This window comes from Ambystoma mexicanum, chromosome 8 (genome assembly GCF_040938575.1).
Source record: "Ambystoma mexicanum isolate Mex_15411 chromosome 8, UKY_AmexF1_1, whole genome shotgun sequence".
NCBI classification, from domain to species: Eukaryota; Metazoa; Chordata; class Amphibia; order Caudata; family Ambystomatidae; genus Ambystoma; species Ambystoma mexicanum.
The window spans coordinates 1,689,848,972-1,689,875,641 of NC_090929.1; the positions used below are offsets into that span (position 1 = coordinate 1,689,848,972).

Here is a 26,670-nt window from a genome sequence, read left to right on the forward strand (position 1 = left end):
GTCATCCAGGTTGGTGGGGGGTTTGGTGGAGGAGGAGGCCGTGGAAGGGACACACACGGGGTCTGGAGGTGGGGATTCCACTGGTGCTAGTGGTGCAGTGCAGGGGCAGGGACAGGAGGCAGCACAGGCAGCCGCAGAGGTGCCTGTGTGTAATCCTGTCCCTGATCCTGTCACTGCATCATCTGGAACCAGCAGGGATGCCTACGTCCAGACCCGTTTTCAGAGAGGGGATGGGCGCACAACAACTGGCCTTCCTCTCCCTGCGGACGTGGCTATCTGGGACCGTGTTGAGCCTGTCCTGACTGGGATAATATTGCATCAACGGGCATGCGAGGTGACCTGCAGTCTTTTCGTGGAGAGACTGCACGTCGTCTCGCATGCCTCTTTGACCACGTTCACCTACTGGGACGGGTCACCGGTGCTGGATTCATCCGTGTGCTGGACCTTCTTGCGATCCCCTCCTCACCTGAACCCCCTACGCGCCAGTCGTCCTCCATGCCATCTTCCCACCCATGTATCACCTGGGTACCCTGTGGAGCTGCCTCTGACCCAGCGGCCAGGCTGGTGGAGGACACATCCCTGCCACAGTCGGTAGTCGGATGTCCAGCAGGGGTGTCCACCACGACAACTGCACCCCAGCCGGAGGAGGACGTGCAGACAGCAAGAGCCAGGGCGCAGGCACAGGCACAGCAGCAGCAACATGGTGGGAGCAATGATGGCTCAGGGCCTTCAACATCGGAGGGGCAGGCATCGGCCATAGGGCAGGAGGACCCAGGATTTCAAGTTTCTTCCATGTAGCAGCAGTTGGGCCACGCCATAGATGTGGAGCGGCAGCAGGCGGAAGAGGCATGGCTCACAATGGTCAGGGCGGAGAACTCCATGCGGAGGGCCCTGAGGCGGGCCGAGTGCCTCGATGCAATTCGCAGGGAGTTGGAGGTGAACATGTTGTCGTCCCTGCGAACCCTCGGGGCCATGGAAGAGGACCGCCTCCAGGACATTGAGTGGGAGCTCGATGATGCCCTGGCCCGGGACATCCAAAAGTGAGCCGTTGGACTAGCCCGCTGCCACTGTAAACAGTTTTTAGAGTTAGGTTTCCTTTTCCTTTGATTTGTGGTGAATGGACTATGCCACACACATTTGTATATAGTTTTTTATTAGGTAGTTTCGTAGGTAGGTTTCATTTCTTTCGTTGGGCTCATGGACCCTTAACAATGGATTGTACATAGTTGGACAATGGATTTATTTGAACTTTTTCTTTTGATTTAACCATGGAACAATGGATTTTTCTTTTTATGTTTCCTTCGGATTTGCATTGGTGGAGTGAGAGTTTTGACTATTTTTCTTTAGGATTACTTTGGATAGGTTATACTTTTCATTTACTCATCTTTTGCACATGGTTTTCATTTCATGTTTGCTATTTTGTTATGCTTTCATTTCATTGCTTTATTTTTGTACATAAAACATTTTCATATTTTAGTTCCATGTGTGGGATTCGCTCATTGGGTTGATGCATGTGAAAATGTGGGTTTACACAATCAATGACAACCAGTGTATCTGTGTGATGGACAAGTGTTGATGTACATAGATGAGTTTTGGTTTGTGTCTTGAGATAGGCATGTCAGTGTGGGGTGGATTGGGAAATCATTGCATCTCAAGAATGGGGTGGCGTGCTGTGGTATTTTGGCGTAGAAGTGGGCCATGATTTTGCATCTTTACTTCATGTAGGGGGGACACGAGTGGGGGCCTGCTGGCAGGTGCCCCTCACTGCTGGGGGGTGGGGGTGCTGGGGACATGAGTGGAACATGAGTGGGGGCCTGCTGGCAGGTGCCCATCAATGGTGGGGGGTGGGGGTGCTGGGGGACATGAGTGGGGGCCTGCTGGCAGGTGCCCCTCACTGCTGGGGGTTGGGGGTGCTGGGGGACATGAGTGGCACATGAGTGGGGGCCTGCTGGCAGATGCCCATCAATGGTGGTGGGGCAGGGGTGCTGGGGGACATGAGTGGGGGCATGCTGGCAGGTGCCCCTCACTACTGGGGGGTGGGGGTGCTGGTGGACATGAGTGGGACATGAGTGGGGGCCTGCTGGCAGGTCCCCATCAATGGTGGGGGGGTGGGGGTTCTGGGGGACATGAGTGGGGGCCTGCTGGCAGGTGCCCCTCACTGCTGGGAGGTGGGGGTGCTGGGGGACATGAGTGGGACATAAGTGGGGGCCTGCTGGCAGGTGCTACTCACTGCCGGGGGGTGGGGGTGCTGGGGGACATGAGTGGGGACCTGCTGGCCGGTGCCCCTCAAAGCTGGGGGGTGGAGGTGCTGGGGGACATGAGTGGGGGCCTGCTGGCAGGTGCCCCTCACTGCTGGGGGGTGGGGGTGCTGGGGGACATGAGTGGGACATGAGTGGGGGCCTTCTGGCAGGTGCCCCTCACTGCTAGGGGATGGAGGTGCGGGGGGACATGAGTGGGGGCCTGCTGGCAGGTGTCCCTCACTGCTGGGGGGTGGGGGTGCTGGGGGACATGAGTGGGACATGAGTGGGGGCCTGCTGGCAGGTGCCCCTCACTGCTGGGGGGTGGGGGTGCTGGGGGACATGAGTGGAGGCCTGCTTGCAGGTGCTCGTCAATGGTGGGGCTGGGGGTGCTGGGGGACATGAGTGGGGGCCTGCTGGCAAGTGCCCCTCACTGCTGGGGGGTGGGGGTGCTGGGGGACATGAGTGGGGGCCTGCTGGCAGGTCCCCCTCACTGCTGGGGGATGGGGGTGCTGGGGACATGAGTGGGGGCCTGCTGGCAGGTGCCCCTCACTGCTGGGGGGTGGGGGTGCTGGGGGACATGAGTGGGGGCCTGCTGGCAGGTGCTCGTCAATGGTGGGGCTGGGGGTGCTGGGGGACATGAGTGGGGGCCTGCTGGCAGGTGCCCCTCACTGCTGGGGGGTGGCGGTGCTGGGGGACATAAGTGGGGGCCTGCTGGCAGGTGCCCCTCACTGCTGGGGGGTGGGGGTGCTGGGGGACATGAGTGGGACATGAGTGGGGGCCTGCTGGCAGTTACCCCTCACTGCTGGGGGGTGGGGGTCCTGGGGGACATGAGTGGGTGCCTGCTGGCAGGTGCCCCTCACTGCTGGGGGGTGAGGGTGCTGGGGGACATGGGTGGGACATGAGTGGGGGCCTGCTGGCAGGTGCCCCTCACTGCTGGGGGGTGGGGGTGCTGGGGGACATGAGTGGGGGCCTGCTGGCAGGTGCCTGTCAATGGTGGGGGGGTGGGGGTGAGTTGGTGATCACTGGTGCAAGGTGACATGTGGCTTGGCTGGGGGGCATGCCCATGGTGGATGGGCTGCCTGCGGGACATGACCAGGGGTGCAGGATAGTTCCCTGTGATGTGGGCTGTCTGCAAGGGGCGTGGAGGGGGTAGAGGGCACACCTGGGAGGACCCACGCTGCCAATTCACGTGTAGGACTCCCCACGCACCGCCGAAATACACGTACCCCGCTCTGACAGCAAAATCGCGTGTGAAACTTCCCGCGAAACCCAGTAAGACGTGTACACCACTCGCACAGGGCCTATCACGTGTGAAACTTCTCACGAACCCCCGAAATACATGTATCCCGCTCCAATCGTGTGTGAAACTTCCCGCGAACCCCAGTTATGCACGTACCCCACTCGCACAGGGCCTATCGCGTGTGAAACTTCCCGCGAACCCCAGTAATACTGGTACCCCACTCGCACAGGGCCTATCACGTGTGAAACTTTCCGTGAACCCCAGTAATACACGTACCCCACTTCCACAGGGCCTACCGCGTGTGAAACGTACCGCGAACCCCAGAAATAGACATACCCCGCTTGCACAGGTCCTACCGCGTGTGAAACTCCCTGTGAACCCCAGAAATACACATACCCTGCTCGCACAGGTCCTACTGTGTGTGAAACTCCCCGCGAACCCCAAAAATACACGTACCCCGCATGCACAGGGCCTACCACGTTTGAAACTTCCCGCAAATGAGCGGGATACATGTATTTCGAGGGGTGCGCAGGGAGTTTTACACGCGATTGGCCTAGCTTGAGCGGGGTACGTGTATTCCGAGGGGTGCGCGGGAGTTTTACATGCGTTTTCGTGGTTGGGGGGCTGTATGCTGGTCCACTGGCCTGTGCGCCATGTACTGGAATTGTGCGCTGTTCATGGCGCATGGGGCGAGGTTGGGGGCGTAACTGGCGCTGCTGCAGGGTCGCTGCGCCACTCTGCGCCACGGCTGCTTAGGGATGTTAAAATCCATGAATACGCTGTGCGCCGAAATGGGTTTTGGCGCACACGGCTGGCGCAGACTGCCGTACGCGCACACTGTGCACCAGCCACGTGTGCCACTTGTGCGCTGAATTCTATGAATTACCCCGTCAGTCTTTTGTTTGTAACTGGTGTTTCATGATTTTCTAGTGTGGGGATTGGTCCAGTTTAATTTTTTCTCTCATTCATAGGCTTCTTTCGGGGTCAGCACAAATTTATCGTCCGCGGCTGGGTTTTCCGTGCCGATGTCTCTGCGATTGGTCTGTGTAGTTTGGTTGGTTGTGCATGTTTTTGATTGAGCCGCCTTCTCTGTTGGACCTCCTAGTTTGTCTAATGATTCTGTTAGACTCTGGTTTTCCTGATTACTGATCCGGTCCAGTTTAATTTCATTTGTTTGGTCACTTGGTAGGATAGCTTGGTCTTGTACAGTTCTGAGATGAGTGCCATCGTTATGTGATTCAGTTTTGTTCGTACGGTCTCCGTTGGTTGAGTTGGGCTGCTCTGTTGGTTTTCCAAAATGCCATCTCATCGAAGTTGCTGTGTCAGGTATCTGTGTTTTCTTATGATGTTCCTTGGCATTTGGTTTTGTTCCCTCCTCTTGATATCGGGTCGGTGATGTCTTCCGAGAAGGGATCTCAGCACCTTCTAAGATTTCAGCGTCAGACATTTCATTGGACGCTGTGAGTGTTTTTGACTGTTTGTGGAAGAAGTTGTCCAATGGGCCGAGTTTGTTCCGCTGGTTTTATTCCTGTTGACCCCTCCAACGTCAATGTCAATTTACGACCCGTTTTCTTTGTTTGGTCCAAGTAGGGTGGTCAAATTACGACCATTGAGTTCCGTTTCCTTGCTCAGTGTAGATCATTGACGTAGAGGTTTAGGCGGTTTGGAGTTTGCTTTCCTCTTTCTTTTAGTTGGTCTCCCCAATTTCAGACAGCTGACAGCTTTCCTTCCTTGTTGCTTGTGGTGCTGATTTAGATTCCACGTTTTTCGGCACCTGTGGTTTTCTTTCTTGTTTTAGGCTTTCTTTTCATGTATCTTTTTGAGTTAGTGGGCTGTAGATCTCGTCGTCCATGGAGTACGAAGTACTCATTACTCTACACAAAGAGTCAGACAAGGGCGAGTCATCCGGCAGGATCTCTAGTTCTGCCATAGTTAACATCGGATGAGTTTCTAGCGCAGGTGCGTGCTGGTTTGTGGGTGAAATTTCCAATGAAGTTTGCCCTCCAACCTCTTGGATGGCCCTAGGAGGGACCATGCATGAGCTGCCCAAATGTCCTCCTGCGGGTGACAACTCTTAGGGGCTCTTTTCCCCCTCTCCAAGCACTGTTTGCACAACCGTTCCCTCGTTCAAGCCCGTGGGCGTGTCCATCACTGGGGGTGTCGGCATCTGCTTTTCCCACATCGTGGTGGGTGAGGGCCCAGGCGGCCTGCCCCCGCGAGGGGACCCCGTGCCCCCAGCACCTCTAGCTGAGGGCACGGCCCCACCTAAACTTCCAGCAACCCCTTCCCCCGCCATCCCCCCAGTTCCTGCCCCAGAGTCCAGCGGGAGCGAAGCGACACCCTCGCCTGCCTGGGAAACAGCTGGGGACACAGCGTTGCGGACTGCCTTGGCGTTGGAGAAGGCAGACAAGTTAGGGATGGCTGATGCCGATCCCGGCCCCGATTTTAAGTCTTCCGGTGTTTCAAATGAGAACATGTTCGAGTAGTCGGTTACATGTGGGTGATTTTGTTTGCGTTGCGTACTTTGTGAATCCAAGCTTGCCGTTGTGGTCGATGTTGATGTCAGGCCCTCTTGTCTGAGACGACCGCTCCTCGACCTGATCAAGGACTCGGCTTCTATCTGTGGATCGAAGTGCAGGGGGGGCCCAGCGCCGCCATCGCTGCAGATACTGCTGCGCAGCCGCTCCGCGGCCTCGTGGGGTATTTCAAGGGCTCGGCCTCGTGGGTTATTCAAGGGCTCCACCCACGATAAGGAGCACAGTGAACAGACTCTGTCCCAGCACCTGCTCAGACTGCAGTAACTCTGCAGCAACTCCGCGGGCGCTCCGCGGCCTCGTGGGGTATTTCAAGGGCTCCACCCATGATAAGGAGCACAGTGAACAGACTCTGTCCCAGCACCTGCTCAGACTGCAGTAACTCTGCAGCAACTCCGCGGCCGCTCCGCGGCCTCGTGGGGTATTTCAAGGGCTCCACCCACGATAAGGAGCACAGTGAACAGACTCTGTCCCAGCACCTGCTCAGACTGCAGTAACTCTGCAGCAACTCCGCTGCCGCTCTGCGGCCTCGTGGGGTATTTCAAGGGCTCCACCCACGATAAGGAGCACAGTGAACAGACTCTGTCCCAGCACCTGCTCAGACTGCAGTAAATCTGCAGCATCTCCGCGGCCGCTCCGCGGCCTTGTGGGGTATTTCAAGGGCTCCACCCACGATAAGGAGCACAGTGAACAGACTCTGTCCCAGCACCTGCTCAGACTGCAGTAACTCTGCAGCAACTCCGCGGGCGCTCCGCGGCCTCGTGGGGTATTTCAAGGGCTCCACCCATGATAAGGAGCACAGTGAACAGACTCTGTCCCAGCACCTGCTCAGACTGCAGTAACTCTGCAGCAACTCCGCGGCCGCTCCGCGGCCTCGTGGGGTATTTCAAGGGCTCCACCCACGATAAGGAGCACAGTGAACAGACTCTGTCCCAGCACCTGCTCAGACTGCAGTAACTCTGCAGCAACTCCGCTGCCGCTCTGCGGCCTCGTGGGGTATTTCAAGGGCTCCACCCACGATAAGGAGCACAGTGAACAGACTCTGTCCCAGCACCTGCTCAGACTGCAGTAAATCTGCAGCATCTCCGCGGCCGCTCCGCGGCCTTGTGGGGTATTTCAAGGGCTCCACCCACGATAAGGAGCACAGTGAACAGACTCTGTCCCAGCACCTGCTCAGACTGCAGTAACTCTGCAGCAACTCCGCTGCCGCTCTGCGGCCTCGTGGGGTATTTCAAGGGCTCCACCCATGATAAGGAGCACAGTGAACAGACTCTGTCCCAGCACCTGCTCAGACTGCAGTAACTCTGCAGCAACTCCGCGGCCGCTCCGCGGCCTCGTGGGTTATTTCAAGGGCTCCACCCACGATAAGGAGCACAGTGAACAGACTCTGTCCCAGCACCTGCTCAGACTGCAGTAACTCTGCAGCAACTCCGCGGCCGCTCCGCGGCCTCGTGGGGTATTTCAAGGGCTCCACCCACGATAAGGAGCACAGTGAACAGACTCTGTCCCAGCACCTGCTCAGACTGCAGTAAATCTGCAGCAACTCCGCGGCCGCTCCGCGGCCTTGTGGGGTATTTCAAGGGCTCCACCCACGATAAGGAGCACAGTGAACAGACTCTGTCCCAGCACCTGCTCAGACTGCAGTAACTCTGCAGCAACTCCGCGGCCGCTCCGCGGCCTCGTGGGGTATTTCAAGGGCTCCACCCACGATAAGGAGCACAGTGAACAGACTCTGTCCCAGCACCTGCTCAGACTGCAGTAACTCTGCAGCAACTCCGCGGCCGCTCCGCGGCCTCGTGGGGTATTTCAAGGGCTCCACCCACGATAAGGAGCACAGTGAACAGACTCTGTCCCAGCACCTGCTCAGACTGCAGTAAATCTGCAGCAACTCCGCGGCCGCTCTGCGGCCTCGTGGGGTATTTCAAGGGCTCCACCCACGATAAGGAGCACAGTGAACAGACTCTGTCCCAGCACCTGCTCAGACTGCATTAACTCTGCAGCAACTCCGCGGCCGCTCCGCGGCCTCGTGGGGTATTTCAAGGGCTCCACCCACGATCAGGAGCACAGTGAACAGACTCTGTCCCAGCACCTGCTCAGACTGCAGTAACTCTGCAGCAACTCCGCGGCCGCTCCGCGGCCTCGTGGGGTATTTCAAGGGCTCCACCCACGATAAGGAGCACAGTGAACAGACTCTGTCCCAGCACCTGCTCAGACTGCAGTAACTCTGCAGCAACTCCGCGGCCGCTCCGCGGCCTCGTGGGGTATTTCAAGGGCTCCACCCACGATAAGGAGCACAGTGAACAGACTCTGTCCCAGCACCTGCTCAGACTGCAGTAACTGAGCATTATACTGAGTCTAAAGTCTACTAAGAGCTGAGTGAATGTAAGCATTATACTGAGGCTAACGTTTACTAAGATCTGAGTGAATAGGAGCATTGCACTGAGCCTAAAGCTTACTAAGAGTTAAGTGGATGGGAGCATTATACTGAGTCTAAAGTCTACTAAGAGCTGAGTGAATGTAAGCATTATACTGAGGCTAACGTTTACTACAGATTGAGTGAATATGAACATTATACTGATTTTAAAGTTTACTAAGTGCTTAGTTAATGGGAGCATCATACTAAGGGTTACATTTACTAAGGGCTGAGTGAATGTGAGCCGTATAGAGTCTAAAGTCAACTAAGAGCTGAGTGAATGGCAGCATTATACTGAGGCTAAGGTTTACTACAAACTGAGTGAATTTGAACATTATACTGAGTCTAAAGTTTTCTAAGATCTGTGTGAATGTAAGCATTGGAGTAAAGCTAACATTTACTAAGAACTGAATGAATGTGAACATTACACTGATTCTAATGTTTACTAAGAGCTCAGTGAATGTGAACATTATACTGAGTCTAAAGTTTTCTATGAGCTGAATGCTTGTGAGTGCATTGCTTGGCCAAATGTCAAGAAAGAGTGTAATGGTGAAAAGCAATTTAGCCAGAAAGATGATTTAAGGAGTACTATCCAATTGCTGCTACCCTTAGGCATCTGGGAAAGGGTATATGGGTGGACAGAGATTTTAACTCTTTACGCAAAAGGGAAATGTCTGGTGCTGCGTATTGGGTTCATGTTATTCAGTTAGAATGTTGGGAGCTACTGCTTAGACTGTGATGCAGCCTGTCTGCCTATCATGTTAAAATATATAAATAAATAAATAAACATATAAAGATCACATTTGTCTAAAGTCCCCAGTATTTATATGTCTGGCACACAATGCAGACATGATTTGCATTCACTTTTTTTTTCATTGTGTCTCTCTGCGTACTATTTTGTGAGATTAATTATATACACACACGATGTTATAATACAGTTCAGTCAGCACATGTTTCACAAATATTTGCTTCGTCAGGACGCTTACCACAAAATGTATTAAGAAACTGCTTGAATTACAGTTTAAAAAGCTTAGTATTCAGAATTTGAAATACATATTCACTCTATGTGTAAAGGGAAGCAATTATTTGATCAATTAGGTGATATTGTATATAAACTAGACATTTGGGAAACATACCAAAACATAACAAAATTATATGGATATCATTGTTGGTTCTATTTGTGCGTTTACTAATGTCATACTGATCTGTACTGTATCTACTAGATTGGATTGTAAGTAAAATTCTCTGTGGGCACATTTGTGTTACTTAAGCCATGGGATGGGACACTTAAGTGTGCCAGAGATAACCTTTCGCCATTCTCCCAACAAATCTGTGATCCCTTCTGCACCCCCACTTACTTCCTATTGAGATCCCTCTGCGCAGTTGCAGGCCAATTCTGCATTCCTCCATCCCCCACTTCTTCCACAGAAAGTCCTTTAGCCTCTGCCGCCACTTTCCCTCTAGAAAAGCAAGTGATCTCTCCTGCACCCCTCTCATCACAAAGGGATAGCGGTCTCCCCCAGAGATCCACAGATCCACACACCATACCGTGCCCTAAATGTCTCTCCTGCACCCCTCTCATCACAAAGGGATAGCGGTTTCTCCCAGAGATCCACCACACACCATACCGTGCCCTAAATGTCTCTCCTGCACCCCTCTCATCACAAAGGGGTAGCGGTCTCTCCTACAGATCCACACACCACACCGTGCCCTAAATGTCTCTCCTGCACCCCTCTCATCACAAAGGGATAGCGGTCTCTCCTACAGATCCACACACCACACCGTGCCCTAAATGTCTCTCCTGAACCCCTCTCATCACAAAGGGATAGCGGTCTCGCCCACAGATCCACACACCACACCGTGCCCTAAATGTCTCTCCTGCACCCCTCTCATCACAAAGGGATAGCGGTCTCGCCCACAGATCCACACACCACACCGTGCCCTAAATGTCTCTCCTGAACCCCTCTCATCACAAAGGGATAGCGGTCTCGCCCACAGATCCACACACCACACCGTGCCCTAAATGTCTCTCCTGCACCCCTCTCATCACAAAGGGATAGCGGTCTCGCCCACAGATCCACACACCACACCGTGCCCTAAATGTCTCTCCTGCACCCCTCTCATCACAAAGGGATAGCGGTCTCGTCCACAGATCCACACACCACACCGTGCCCTAAATGTCTCTCCTGCACCCCTCTCATCACAAAGGGATAGCGGTCTCGCCCACAGATCCACACACCATACCGTGCCCTAAATGTCTCTCTTGCACCCCTCTCATCACAAAGGGATAGCGGTCTCTCCTACAGATCCACACACCACACCGTGCCCTAAATGTCTCTCCTGCACCCCTCTCATCACAGAGGGATAGCTGTCTCTCACACAGATCCACACACCATACCACGCCCTAAATGTCTCTCCTGCTCCCCTCTCATCACAGAGGGATAGCGGTCTCTCCTACAGATCCACACACCATACAGTGCCCTAAATGTCTCTCCTGCACCCCTCTCATCACAAAGGGATAGCGGTCTCTCCTACAGATCCACACACCACACCGTGCCCTAAATGTCTCTCCTGCACCCCTCTCATCACAAAGGAATAGCGGTCTCGCCCACAGATCCACACACCATACCGTGCTCTAAATGTCTCTCCTGCACCCCTCTCATCACAAAGGGATAGCGGTATCGCCCACAGATCCACACACCATACCGTGCCCTAAATGTCTCTCTTGCACCCCTCTCATCACAAAGGGATAGCGGTCTCTCCTACAGATCCACACACCACACCGTGCCCTAAATGTCTCTCCTGCACCCCTCTCATCACAAAGGAATAGCGGTCTCGCCCACAGATCCACACACCACACCGTGCCCTAAATGTCTCTCCTGCACCCCTCTCATCACAAAGGAATAGCGGTCTCGCCCACAGATCCACACACCATACAGTGCCCTAAATGTCTCTCCTGCACACCTCTCATCACAAAGGGATAGCGGTATCGCCCAGAGATCCACACACCATACCGTGCCCTAAATGTCTCTCTTGCACCCCTCTCATCACAAAGGGATAGCGGTCTCTCCTACAGATCCACACACCACACCGTGCCCTAAATGTCTCTCCTGCTCCCCTCTCATCACAGAGGGATAGCGGTCTCTCCTACAGATCCACACACCACACCGTGCCCTAAATGTCTCTCCTGCACCCCTCTCATCACAAAGGGAAAGCGGTCTCTCCTACAGTCTCACCTGCTCCCCTCTCATCACAAAGGGATAGCGGTCTCTCCTACAGATCCACACCATACAGTGCCCTAAATGTCTCTCCTGCACACCTCTCATCACAAAGGGATAGCGGTATCGCCCACAGATCCACACACCATACCATGCCCTAAATGTCTCTCCTGCTCCCCTCTCGTCACAAAGGGATAGCGGTCTCTCCCACAGATCCACACACCATACCGTGCCCAAAATGTCTCTCCTGCAGCCCTCTCATCACAAAGAATAGCGGTCTCTCCCACAGATCCACACACCATACCGTGCCCAAAATGTCTCTCCTGCAGCCCTCTCATCACAAAGGGATAGCGGTCTCTCATACAGATCCACACACCATACCGTGCCCTAAATGTCTCTCCTGCACCCCTCTCATCACAAAGGGATAGCGGTCTCTCCTACAGATCCACACACCACACCGTGCCCTAAATGTCTCTCCTGCACCCCTCTCATCACAAAGGGATAGCTGTCTCTCCCACAGATCCACACACCATACCGTGCCCTAAATGTCTCTCCTGCACCCCTCTCATCACAAAGGGATAGCGGTCTCTCCTACAGATCCACACACCACACCGTGCCCTAAATGTCTCTCCTGCACCCCTCTCATCACAAAGGGATAGCTGTCTCTCCCACAGATCCACACACCATACCGTGCCCTAAATGTCTCTCCTGCACCCCTCTCATCACAAAGGGATAGTGGTCTCTCCTACAGATCCACACACCATACCGTGCCTTAAATGTCTGACCTTCACCCCTCTCATCACAAAGAGATAGCTGTCCCTCCCACAGATCCACATACCATACCGTGCCCTAAATGTCTCTCCTGCACCCCTCTCATCACAAAGGGATAGCGGTCTCTCCTACAGATCCACACACCATACAGTGCCCTAAATGTCTCTCCTACACCCCTCTCATCACAAAGGGATAGCGGTCTCTCCTACAGATCCACACACCACACTGTGCCCTAAATGTCTCTCCTGCACCCCTCTCATCACAAAGGGATAGCTGTCTCTCCCACAGATCCACACACCATACCGTGCCCTAAATGTCTCTCCTGCACCCCTCTCATCACAAAGGGATAGCGGTCTCTCCTACCGATCCACACACCATACCGTGCCTTAAATGTCTCACCTTCACCCCTCTCATCACAAAGAGATAGCTGTTCCTCCCACAGATCCACACACCATACCGTGCCCTAAATGTCTCTCCTGCACCCCTCTCATCACAAAGGGATAGCGGTCTCTCCTACAGATCCACACACCATACAGTGCCCTAAATGTCTCCCCTGCACCCCTCTCATCACACAGGGATAGCGGTCTCTCCTACAGATCCACACACCACACCATGCCCTAAATGTAGCTCTTGTCTCTTGCACCCCGGAATGATGACTAGTCAGAAAGTTCTAACACTGTATTTTTTGCATTAGCAGGGCAGAAGAGCGCCCCTCGATGGAACTACTACACCACTGGCCCGCGTAAGTGATGTATGCCAGGTGTGCTGCATGTCTGCTCCACGTGATGGGAGTTTCCGATTGGCTGCTGGAACTTCTATGACGAGGCATTCCTGTTGCTTCCTCTGCTGACTTGTACATGCAGGCCTTGCTCCTCACTTAGCGGGCATTGATTGGCTCTTGCATTCTCTACCCACATGCCAATCTTCTCTGGAGATTGGCTGGCCTAAGTGACCCCAGAGACCTCCAGGCACCCGTTTCCAGAGGCCCCTGGCCCAGGGATCCCAGGGTTTCATGATCCTCCAAAGGACGGCTTTTCTAGGTACCTGGGGGACTATGTAGCGCTCTGGGACATAGCTCATGTTGTTGCTGCTGCTGCAGCCGGGGCAGAGAATGGAATTGTCACCAGTGGATCTCTAGGGAAAGCACCTGATTTTAGCACCTGCTGTAAGCAGGCGGATTCCACACGGATCCATTGTGAAGTCTGCCTTCCAGGCGTAAACGGCAGGCGGCAGAGCACTGTTTCTAAACTTCATCTCTACATATTTTCCTCCGGCTCCAAAGTGGGCAACCTGGCAAAACCAGTCAAACCCGTAGACAGGGCCAATGGGGGCGAGTATCACTTGTGTGCCACTTGGCATGCACGCGAAGCCACTCGTGATATCATCTAGAAAAGGTTCCTTTTGTGCTACTCCAGTGCCCACACCTGGCTGGCAGACTCTTGCCCCATCAGTACTCTGCCTGGAGGGCACGCTTGGGTAATGGAGAATGCTTAACATGCCTGTGCGAGGTGGCACCAAAGTCAAACCTGGTACGTCGACCCTTGCCTTGCTGCTTCAATCCATTCCCACTGCTTTGGAAGGTCAGCCTGGGTGGCACAGAGGGTGTGCCCATGAACCAGGGGGTCCAGAATATATCACTGGGCCAGCTTCCTCTTGCACGGAACACTCCCCACAGTGAAGCTCTTTGGTTGGAGCCTTCCTCAGTCCTAGCAATTATTTTTCAGTTTCTCTGTAACTGGGAAAGAGTGAAAACAGATACTGAGGCTTCCAAAAGAGAACATGGCAGGTGGGTTAATTTCAGGCTTTGTACCATGGGAACTGCTCTGCTTGTTCTGGGTGCCACAAAGGTCTTATATGTTTTACAAAAAGCTGAGATTTTAGGTAAACTATCAAAAAAACTAAAAAGATACAGCTTTGGTTACAAACTATTCCCAACTAAAAACCGAAGTGAATTTCGGTGACATTCCTCGGCTGTGGACCGCGCTCCTGCTGCTTGTCCATGCAGGACAAAAGCACATGAAAAACTGTGACACATTGTGTTTCGACTTCTAATGATTCTTCAGGGTCCAGGGAAATGGAGGGAATTACTGACTATTTCATTTTCTGCTGCTATCCAACAGAGAATGTGCAGCTCCGGCTTGTGGGCGGAAGGAGCCGTTGTGAGGGCCGCGTTGAGATTTTCTACAACTACGCCTGGGGGACGGTGTGTAGCGACTACTGGGGGAGCCAAGATGCACAGGTGGTGTGCAGGCAGCTGGGATGTGGCTGGGCCGTGTCTGCTCCAACAAATGCCTACTTTGGACCGGGCACTGGAAACATTCACCTGGACGATGTGCAGTGCAGTGGCTACGAATCTTACCTGTGGTACTGCAGCCACAGAGGGTGGTACAACCACAACTGCAACCACTATCAAGACGCCAGTGTCATCTGCTCAGGTAAACAACAAGACCACATACAATGGTGAATGCAGAAAGCAGTGTAGCGGGGACATGCGAGCATCTGGCTCAGTGGTGTTCTTTAGGTGTGTGGGGAATCAAGATGGGGGTGTTATCTACTTAAGATGGTTCCATGTCATAATGTCCCCGCAAAACATTATTACTTTGACCATGTTTATTTTACAAGAGAGAAGGGGACATCCCTGCAAACCAGCCCCATACATAATGTCACCATATGTAATGTTGCCAATGGCTTTTCCCGGGGACATTATGTATGGGGACATTATTACCCGATACCGGCACCAGTCAGCCTGCAGCGTCAATGGTGGCTCCAGGTTGGTATCAAGCTAACCAGGCTTTTCTCGGCGACATTATGTATGGGGACATTATGTATGGGGACATTATTACCTGATACTGGCACCAGTCGGCTTGCAGAGTCAATGGTGGCTCCAGGTTGGTGTCAAGCTAACCAGGCTTTTCCCGGCGACATTACGTATGGGGACATTATGTATGGGGACAGTATTACCTGATACTGGCACCAGTTGGCTTGCAGAGTCAATGGTGGCTCCAGGTTGGAGTCAAGCTAACCAGGCTTTTTCCTAGTGACAATATGTAAGGGGACATTATGTATGGGGACATTATTACCTGATACCGTTCAGTTCTGGTGGGGATAAAAGGAAGAGGACTTTCCAGCACAGGTGTATGAGGGATGGGGGTTGCACTGCAGGTGTGAGGAATGCAGAGGTGAGGTATATTTCTTTATTAGTTAATTCATAGAGTTTAGGAAGTGCACCGTTAACGCCATGCGCGGTCTCTCAATGATTAGACCATGATATCAGGGATAGAATCCAGCGAGTTAGTTGTGTTAATAGCGCAGGTCTACAGGAATCGCCTGAATAAGGGAGCAGAGCTCTGGAGAGATGTGGGCCTCTCATTTAGGGAAAGGGAGGAGATTGCCAGAATCATTGTGGACTTTTTTTGGAGTCTGCGGAGTAGAGACGAATAAATGCCCAAATATGTGCTATTTCCATAATCCAGTCTGCAGGATAGTCGGGTGTTGATTACAGTAACTTTGTAGGGGACCCAAGGAAAGGGCTGTCTTGGGTGAACGCAGGTGAGGGAAACAGGAGCTGGCAATGAACATGACTGGAAAGAACAGCGAGAGCTCTGGGCCAAGATGGAGCCCTAGGTTTTTGATCGTGGGCGAGGGTGTGAACCTGAGGGAGGTGGTGGAAGAGGGCAGATGGAGGAAAGCAGTGATGGGCCAGTAGTTGATTCTGAGGACCTCCATTTAATCACTTGAGTTTCAGCCATTTATCGGCCATCCAGCGGTGCATGGCCATCATGTATCGGACCAGTTTCTCAGCCATGGGATTGTAAGTGGTGTCCAGTCCCACCAGAATCTCAAAGACATTGCCATTGGTTTAGAAAATGAGAAGAGGCTGGTGAGAAGGATTTTGCACCCACAACTAATGTGATTATATAATCTGAGCCGCCGAAGGGGTGGAACCTGGCCTCTTATCATCGCTGATCTTAAGATATTGGAGTTCGGATTGAAGCTGGTGGGCAGCTCTCTAGTCTCAAGGATTGCGGAGGGAGCAGGGGCGCTGGAGATGGTGCTCGAGGCCAGAGCTGGTATTTGAACAGCTGTGATGATACTTTATTGAAGTGCAGTGGGACTTCTCAGCTGGAGAAGTTGATGAGGAGGGGGAGGCCAGGGCCGAAAGGCAGGGGCAGGTGGCACAAGTCCAAGGGAGTCTATGTTTCTGGTCTTGAGTGAATGATGGGGGAAGAGATGACTAAATTGTTGAGAGGCGACTGATGGAGAGGGAGTTTCCACTTATTCAGTGCTGTCAAAGATAGTTACAACATGGTCATTTGGCTTCTGTTAGTCATCGTTTCGGACAAATAGTTGGACCTTTGTCAATGATACATTTGGAGAGCGTTTTGCACACAGCGGTAGAGATGATAGGTTTTTTATAACGCGCTTAATATCCAGAGGTTTCTAAGCGCGGACCCGTTGCTCCTTGTCATCTTGCTTTCAAGGTGAGCACGTTGCCGCTGAGCTATCCTCCCGAGACATCAAGGAAAGGTAGTTTGTTAGGGAAGATCACAGAGAACTTTGAAGACTTCTATGGCTGAATTAGGAACAGCACAGATCCTTACAGTAAAGTGTACCTGTCCGGCATTCCTGGTTCATTTGTTGCCGCCTGTAAGGTAGGCGGTGTTGGCAGAAGGCCAGCAGGCCTAGTGCTTTTTTTGCCTTCTAGGGTCAACACTGAAGCTTGGATTGTAAGCTCCGCAATGTGAACAGTTTATTTTGGTGATTTGCAGCAGTATTTGAGTTTATTTTAAAGTGCTATGTTGTCCTGAGCAGAGGCATGTGGCTGAAACCATCCCGGATGAGGGTGGAGCTGAGTGACATCAGTGGTGTGGAATTAGGTTGGTTCTGGAGTAGGATGGAGGGAGATGTAGAGAGGGGTGCTGTAGTTGTCGTCCTGAAGAGTTGAAGTGAACTGGGAGAAGAAGTTGGAAGAGGTGTTCTTGGTGAGTATCAAGTCTAGGGTGTGACAATGGATGTCTTTGGGGATGGTGGCAAGTTGCTTAACCCTCCATTATGGGTGTGAATGATTCTGAAACTTCTGTTGGTCAAACACAATGTTGAAGTGTCCTGCGATTACAATGGAACTCTGGATGGTATCAGAAAAGGTGCTGTTGAAAGCAAGTCTCTTGCAAGGTAAATGATTAGAATGTGAAAAATAAGGGAATTGGAGCACTCTAAGAAGGAGGGAAGTGGCGGGAGTGCCCCTTTTCTGCTTGTTGCTCTATTTTTGGGAGGCTATCGATCATTTCTACAAAGTGGCAGGAGATGTCAAGGGGTTTCTCAGTCAGGGGGTTATTAACTTCAATGGCATGTTTAGCAACTGAGAGGGAGTTGAGAAGCATGCAACTGACCGGGCAATGCTGTGGAGGCAAGCGGGGTGAGGGTGCAGCACAGCAAGTTCATTGAGGGTGCAGAGAGGTCATACTGAAGGGTGTTGACTTGTTTGTAGAGTGCCTTGCGGTCAGTGGAGGATTTGTAGAGAGAATAGGAACATTGTGTGCCGCCCAATTGTTTGGAGACTTTCCCAGTGGGTGCCCCGGCCATGAGGACCAGATGGCAGATGTATTCTGAGTGAGGGGAATCTGGCTATTGGATGTTAGGAGACTGGTAGAGAAGGCATCAAGTAGGAGACTAAAGACGACTGCTGACATATTGCAGATGTTGGGGGACAAGCAGCACACCTCATCAAGCGGCTGAAGCAGAAGGCGGCGATTATTGAGGCCTGGATAGTGCACAGACCTTCCACGGTGTAGATGACTCTAGCGCATGAGTCCTAATCGCACAGACCGCTGAGAGCAGTTCTGCCTGATGCATTTTTCTATTCTTGGGGTGTAAATGTTTCCCATAATTTCACCACGTTATATGGCCTTGCAGGGCGCCAGTGTTTTTTGTAGCTGTGGGGGCCGATTTAAGCTTTCTTTTTATATTTTTTGATTTTTAAACAAAATGGTTGATGGGCTCCGCTCCTTGTTGTCATCTTCCGGTTGGCAGGGGCACTTATTTTGCTTGACTCACATATTTTCTGTGATATGGTCAATCATTTCATTTCTCTCTGTGTGCAGTTCGTTGTCTTTTTTCTTCCTGTTGTATCCTGCTATTCAATTTCACCATGTCATGTATTGTACCCTCTAAGTAATTTTGTAAAGCGCCTTGGCATAAGGTGCTATCGAAACCAATAAATATCAATAACAATAAATATGAAGACGCTTGGTGAGGGAGTCCAACCAAACAGGAGTGATTCAGGGGGACCTCCTCCTAGAGAACCTCTTTAAAATAATAGGTTAATATGGTGCACAGTTGGCAATTGGTTTTATAGAATAACTCATGAACAAATGCAATATATTCAAGTCACCAACAGTGCAAAGGGGCATTTTCCAATTTATTTTCATGATGCCTTTTACCACAATATATTCCATTCTAACTTTTATCATGTTGGGCGTGCCTATAGATGGACATTCGGGCAGCACCAATATATGCCAGTATGGCCACATAACAGCATACTCATATTTGCTTTGCGCATAATACCAGTAATGTTTCTATACAAAAAAAATGTCATGCTGGCTCTGTCAATAGATGCCAGTTTCCCCAAGTAAGAACATACTCCTGTTGGCTTTCCTAATAAAGATGCCACAATATGAAAACATGTCCAGCCTGGCTGCACCAATGTAGGCCAGTATGGTTACATAACAGTCACCATGTTACTCTTACACTTGATGCCCAGTGAAAAATGCCATCTCATTGTAAGAAAACATGTCCGGACTGGCTGCACCAATGTAGACCATTCTTGCCATGTAATAGCACTTGTTATGTTTGCTTTATCCCTGATGCCCAGTAACAAGGCCATGCCAAAGTAGGAAAATATAGCCAGACTGACTGCAACAGAGTAGGCCAGTCTACCCACATATTAATACTTATCACCATTTTTGATTTACCATTAATTCCCTTTAAAAATACATGCCACTGTAACAAAATGCCATTCCACAGTATGACTAGGTCTCCAGACAGCTGCCAATTGTGACGCCCCCCCAAATCAGTGAACCCCGGGCATGGCAAAAACATACTTTTTTTAATTTCGTCTGGTCCTTGCTTTACTCAGCCTGACACCGCCTACCATGAAGGCCCTCTGGGTACGACACAGCAGAAAGCAGAAACCAGGAAACAGGGTGAGCTTTCAGATCCCTGCACCTATGCTGAGAATCCAAAGAACTGAACGCTGAACGTCCTGGGCTCTTTGAATGAGCGGGGAAGAGTAGGAATGTCTCCTATGTACATTCGGGCTTGGAGTAGCCCAGCCTGCATCCCCTATGGGCTATGCAAGGCTGGCAGACCAAAGCGTTTGCCGCCTTGCATGTCCTGTTGAAGATACTCACTGGGATACTACCACAGTCAAAGGGAAACCACTGTCCCTGTATAGTTTTAAGCCAGCCCAGGCAGTAAGCAGCTGAGGGATCACGTCCCGTTGCCCATTATGGATTAGCCATCCTGAGAGGCTAATGAGCCTTTCAACATGTGCAAGGCCAATACTTCATCAGTTGGTCTTTCCTGGGTGGTGGATCATGCAAACAGACAAGTGGACTGTGGCTGGGACAGTAACTGGATTACCTTAGGATGCACTTGTTGCCTTCCAAAGCCATACTTGCCAGCCCCAGAAGCGATCACCCTTAGATCCAGTGGATCAACACAGTCATCAGGTTGAAATCAAACTGCCCTTGGAAGAGACCCGGAGAGGCCAAGTCAGGGCGCCGCTGTGTCATCTTCAATACTAAACTGGACCCTCCATTGCTGTCTGCTGTGTTTAGCCAGTGCACCCTGACTCTTCCAAGATCCCATCCTTCCCCGTAACCAAGTCCGACCTGAGACAGACTCACCCAGTTCTTTAGGTGGGACAGGGAACCAAAGATCCCCAGCAAGTCTGATAGCCACGGAAGCTTTAAAGGAAGTGCCACCTAGCTAACTAAAACAGTGATATAACAGACCAGGTCAATATCTCGTAACAAGCATCAAAGGGAGCAAACACTATTTTAAATGGAGTGTTGAATGTACCAGGTTTAACCAGCGGTCAAACCACCACTGTAGTCTGGAGCGCGAGGTGGGCGCTGACACGGCACCATCTCTAAACTCAATTTGAAACCCTGTCGGGGGCCCTGAACTGGGAGGCCCTGACACACCTGTAGCCCTGGGCTCACCAGTTCTACAGAGAGTGGAGGATGGGGCGATGACCACTGCATAAGAAAGGGCTGCTGTCAAAAGGAGCCGGTGAGACGAGATGGCAGGAGAGCAATCAAAGTTCAGCAAGACAAACACTGGGACTAGCTGTGGCTATCCTCAGCTCTGAAGCCGCCTTCGCCAGCCTATACTTCGTCCCATGTGTTAGGGCTTGGCACGATGACCCCATCTTAGTAAATGCTACTAATTCAGATGTGGAGCTGTGGAGCTGAAGTGTGCCATGCCCAGTCTATCTCGGCTGCCATCCTGGACTTGTGGTGCTGGAGGTTGTTAATGGCTGCCGGTGTGCCCCTCCGGCCCCGTGATCCCCCCCAGCATACAGAGCACACGAGACACGATGCTCTCTGTCCCGGCTCCATGGTCGCACTATCGATCCGTGGCACGCCCCATTTATTACATGCACATGCGGCGGAGTTGCATCACTCCACCGCGTGCGGGCCCTTAAAGGGGCAGGCTCAACAGAGGTCTGTTCCCGATGAAGAGGGAAGGATTATTTCAGGGGCACTAAAGTTCCAAAAGTAGATGGCTCTGTAATGAAAATGGTTTATTATTTATTTTATTTGCATTTTTGTTTATCGCTGGCCCTACCCAGAGGGTCTCGTAGCGCCTCACATGGGCCAAAGTTTGAAAAGGTGGGAGTTGAAAAAAGAAGTTACAATATGCTTTCATGATTGGGGTGAGATATTATTCTTGACCCTAAACAAACCCTTCCAGCGCAGACTTAGCTGCAAATACTTAGTTCCCAATCGCTCCCCATAGGGTTCAATGTTCGTCTGAAGGGTTTCCCCTTCTTTTTGTGCCTGTCGTTGTTCAACAGCTCCACAAGAATATCTCTAGAGTGTCAAATGTAACCATTCATTGGGGCTCATTTTCGAGTTCCCTGTAGTTTGGGGGCAGGGACCCGTTATGTTTACATGTCAATGTAAACTGATCCCCACAGCCACATTTTCATCATTTACATGGAGGTGTGCAAAGGGGGAGGGCAAAGGGTGGAGTACAAGGGTGTGCACTGCCTTTTGCCCTCCCCTTTTGCACTCTGCCTTGCAAATTGACTAAACGCTGGCATAACGCATGGCAGGCAGTGCTTAAAATGGATCGCTGTGGAGTCCGCTTGCATTGTACGCATGGCAGGCAGTGCTTACAATGGATCGCTGTGGAGTCCGCTTGCATTGTACGCATGGCAGGCAGTGCTTACAATGGATCGCTGTGGAGTCCGCTTGCCATGTATGCATGGCAGGCAGTGCTTACAATGGATCACTGTGGCATCCGCTTGCCATGTACGCATGGCAGGCAGTGCTTACAATGGATCGCTGAAGAGTCCGCTTGCCATGTACGCATGGCAGGCAGTGCTTACAATGGATCGCTGTGTGTAAGGCAGAATTACATGCACTACCCTGTGGGAACACTACACACAATTAAGACTACAGGTGTAAGCACAATCTCACCTTTGGTATAAGACTGTACTACACAGTTATGTGGTAGCAGTGGCTGAGCAGCCAGACTTATCTCAAGTGGGATGTGAGCAGTACAAGAGGTTACACAAAGGACTTGCAATCACAGTAGTTCAAACAAACACTTACTCAAGGTTTCTTGGTAAAATAATATACATTTATTTACACATTTAGTTAGAAAACATTCCACTAGCATGAAGCAGCTCAATATCACACTATAATACACTACAGTAGTCAACCAATACGTTTCTGACCAAGTTAGGCTCCTCTGAACTGGGAGCAAAATGGCACTTCAGTAACTTTCAAAAGGGGTAGAAAGACAAAGGTTATAAGAATCAAAACACAATTACTTTCAGAGGCAGGGCAAATAGATTCAGTTCACTACAAGAGCTAATTCAATTCAATAGGCCTGGGCCAGAATCAATGGTTCAGTTTCTTGGATAGGATAGCACAGTTCTGGTAGTAAACGGTTAAGTCTTTGCCAATATTCTTGGAAGTAGTTTGCAAGGAAAAGAGTTATTTGTCGGATTAGGAGCGAACAAGACTCCAAAGTTGGGAAAGTTTCACAAACTTTCACTGCGGCAGAAAGGATTTCCAAACCGCCTTTACACAGGACCTTAAGGATGAAGAAAAGCTGTAGCTGAGGCATTCGTGGGGACAAGAAGGAGTACGTCGGGAGGTTCCTGTACTGCCCAGGGAAGAAGCCACAAGCTTGGATAAACATCAGTTTTAAGGTGTGAGTGCCTTAAATCCCACAAACTGGTATCCTTCTCACTGGCTATCCGGTTTTCAACAGCACTCTGAAGAAAATTCAACCAGTATGGAGACGGTTTCCAGGTGGCTTGCGAGTTGGTTGTTCCCACCAGCTCAAGGGAAGAAGTCGTCCTTGAAGGGGCTTCTCTGTCGAGGGAGTTTCAGGCAATTCGGACCTGCAGCAGGGCTTCACCGGGAAAACCGACGGTCCAGGAGTTGCAGCATTCGTCTTCCTTCAGCTCGTCTTCGGTTCTTTCGTTCCAGTGGTCAACTCTGCCTTCCAAGTCCCAGAGACCTGCTTTTAAACAGTTTTCTCCTATTCATTCCAGCCTAGCTGTCACTCACCCAGCAGGGTGGCTGTCCTTGCCAGACAGTCAGCCAGCCAATCACGCCAGAGTGCATTCAGGTCTCCTAGGAGACTAAGCACAGGGAGTTTCGGGTACCTCCCTCACATCCTGTCTACCCCAGACACTCAGGCACCAGAGGAGCGCTTCAGCACTGAAGCCCGCCAAAGGCCAACAAACAAAGGGTCCAAACCTGGTTTGATGCGCAGAGCCAAACACTAGAAGGACCTTTCCTAAAAGAAACGGCGAAAAAAGATGACCGGAGCCTGTTTTTTCAGAGGGGTCTTGTGCGCCATATTAAAAAACATGGCTGACCCGATTTTTAGATACCGGTGTTCGTGGTCGGGAAAAATCAAGGTAGTTAGTTCTAAAACCACTGCCACCAGCCATTTCAAGAGGAAAGGGTAACATTTGATTGTTACATGAGTGTTTAGACATAGGGGATGCTAGGCAACCCCTCCAGCACTCTGTAGGAAGAAAGTTTGTGCTGGGTCTATGAATTTAAAAAGACTAGCAAAGTAAATTTAACTTTACATGCTCTGGGAAACAGTAGTCTTTCCCAGAGAAGGTATTTAAACCTTGGGAAGTCTGAAAGACATCCCTGTGCCACTGCACTGAAGGTGCTGTGTGACACTCAAGAAAAAGATGATGCCTATGGAGTTTGTCTAAAACTCGATAACCAAAGAACACAAAAGAAAAACACACATCAAAATACATGAAAGAGTGGGGAAAAAAAGGCTCACACTCTTTCCAGGTAAAAATGAAATTAATAGAAATCCAGCAAAGTTCCTGGGGGTCTCAAAAGGTAACGGAAATTAGCACATTTGTGAGAATTCTCCCTAACACTGTGGAGTCCGCTTGCCATGTACGCATGGCAGGCAGTGCTTACAATTGATCGCTGTGGAGTCCGCTAGCTTTACGCAAGCCTTTTATGCATTTCACGAGCTCAGTTGTCTTATGTCTAATTGTTTCCACTTTGGTTCCATAAGAACATAAACACTTCATTAGCACCTTCAGAACTGGTGCTGACCAACCAGGATGCAGGAAATGCAGGCTGACTTAATTAGCATAAGACTGCATGCCCTGTACTCTTGTGCTATGGGTTGTCAGCCATTTTCCCTCTCCGCTCTCCTGTTCGACTCCTGCAGCGTGTTCACGGCTTGCTCGTGCTCCTCCATACTGCAGTGGTCGCTGCCCTTTCCTCCACCTGTCCCGGTAGGTTTTCCTGCTCTGCATCGCCAGTTCCCCCGTGCTCTTCCCTTGCACTCTGCCTGCTGCCTTGCTTTTCTATGTTTTTGTAGCACCACCGGACCCCATACCTAGCACCCCTGTATGGACCTGCTGCTGCTAATGGCATTAACGGCCAGGCAGCGGGGGCGTTCCGGGCCTGCATTGTCCCTTAGACCTTGGTGAAGGCCTGAGCAAGCAGGCCATTATCGGTTAGGCCAGCCCCCCTGCGGGGCCATTAAGGCCTACTCATGGAAAGTTCTTCGTAATATATTGGCCTCTACCTGCACAATGGAACGGTATACCAGTCAAGACAAGCCCCTGGGCTTAAGTCTGAACACAGAAATAGCAGCAGCGTCATGGTTGGATAGGCTCTTCCCTAATAAATAATTCCTGGTAGTGCAGCAGTGGTCAAATCCTTATACAGAATGTTGGTGCCTGCCCTAGGACCCCATCATTGAGTTCAAAGGTCACATTGGAGAAATGTTTCTTTTTGCAATGTCATCTTTGATGGAGAAGGCAAATGGATTCTCCTGCTTAAAGAAAGTTATATCCCTGCAGGAGCCTCACAATGCTTTCAGCCTCAAAGTTATATCCCTGCAGGAGCCTCACAATGCTTTCAGCCTCAAAGTTATATCCCTGTAGGAGCCTCTCAATGCTTTCAGCCTCAAAGTTATATCCCTGCAGGAGCCTCTCAATGCTTTCAGCCTCAAAGTTTTATCCCTGTAGGAGCCTCTCAATGCTTTCAGCCTCAAAGTTATATCCCCGCACAAGCCTCACAATGCTTTCAGCCTCAAAGTTATATCCCTGCAGGAGCCTCACAATGCTTTCAGCCTCAAAGTTATATCCCTGCGGGAGCCTCACAATGCTTTCAGCCTCAAAGTTATATCCCTGCACAAGCCTCACAATGCTTTCAACCTCAAAGTTATATCCCTGCAGGAGCCTCACAATGCTTTCAGCCTCGCATCAGGAAAACAAGCAGATCTGGCGGGTAGCTCTGCACGTGCCCCACACTCCACCTCCAAATGTTCTTTTATAGAACTGCAGTTGACGATCATATTATTTCCACTGTCAAAGGCCTGAAATGTTCTTGAGAAAATCCCTCTCAAAAGAAGACGTCATCACCACGCGAACCCTCTAATCAGCACACAGGGTTCGCTTCACCACGCCCCAAGCAAACTACTACACAACAACCATCATAGAAGCATCGGGCAAGAGCAGGCCGGTCAATACCACAATCCAGCGACAAAAGCAACACCATCAACAGCTTCTTACAGACAAGTTAGACAAGGCAAGCACACCACAGATGCCCCACCCTCCGCAACACGACATATGAAGAGGCACTGAATTCAGGACAATTACTGCATGATGCCGGACCACCACTCTCGCAAAGACGGCATCCGCCCTCTTCCAGCACGCTTCAGCAAACCTTATCACAAGACTAAGAAAATGTGACCACATTACCCCCATCCGCCGAGAGCTGCACTCTCCACTCCATCAATCACGCATCATACGTTCAAGACAGTCTTCATCACCTGCAAAGCAGTCAGAAGCAAAACACAACTCTACATGGATGAAACCTAACTGTCACAAGAGGCCAGAAGCCTCAACATCGCCAGGCTGGAAGCAAAGAACTACAAGAGGGAAAAAAGGAAGCTTGCCTTTTCCTGCTCCGCACCCTGACCCTGGAACCAGGTACCAATGCAGCAAAGACCAGTCCCCATCATGCTATGCTTTAGAAGGACCTGAAGACTCCACTCTTCAAAGAACATCTCGCCAATCGCTGAAGTCCTCGCTCAATCCTAGCGATCCCCCTCTGGAGCTCTTTCCCATCCCTGGTCACCTTATCCACCCTTCTTCCTCTGCTTCCCCACATCCTATGTGTAACCCCTTGGGTGTGTTCACTGTGTACAGCCCACTGTTTGAACCCAGCTAGGTTTGCTCTTTATACATCCCATACATGTATAATCCCATCTCATTCCTGTGCAGATCTCCGACCGCGCAGGCAGCATTGGCTGCCAAATGTTATGTTATGTTGATTTATGCCGCGCACTGTTACTACCCAGGGGCGGTCTCTTCCAGGCGCTCTACACATGGCAACATCTGCAGTGAATGCATCTTCTCAACGTCAGCACGACGTCATCGCGATAGCCGCATCATCCACTGGTGATCAAAACCCACAGGAATTTCACATACATCTTTTGATCATAAGAG

The 26,670-nt window shown here is 51.1% G+C and overlaps 1 protein-coding gene across 1 annotated transcript in view; it reads left to right on the plus strand.

The window, feature by feature from the left end:
* LOC138473460 (deleted in malignant brain tumors 1 protein-like) overlaps nt 1–26,670 on the plus strand; it is a 199,114-nt gene that overhangs the window by 112,518 nt on the left and 59,926 nt on the right. Inside the window, exons 7-8 of the mRNA XM_069612108.1 lie at nt 13,114–13,158; nt 14,537–14,851. Of these exons, the coding sequence (XP_069468209.1) occupies nt 13,114–13,158; nt 14,537–14,851 (360 nt within the window). The remainder of the gene's footprint in view (nt 1–13,113; nt 13,159–14,536; nt 14,852–26,670) is intronic.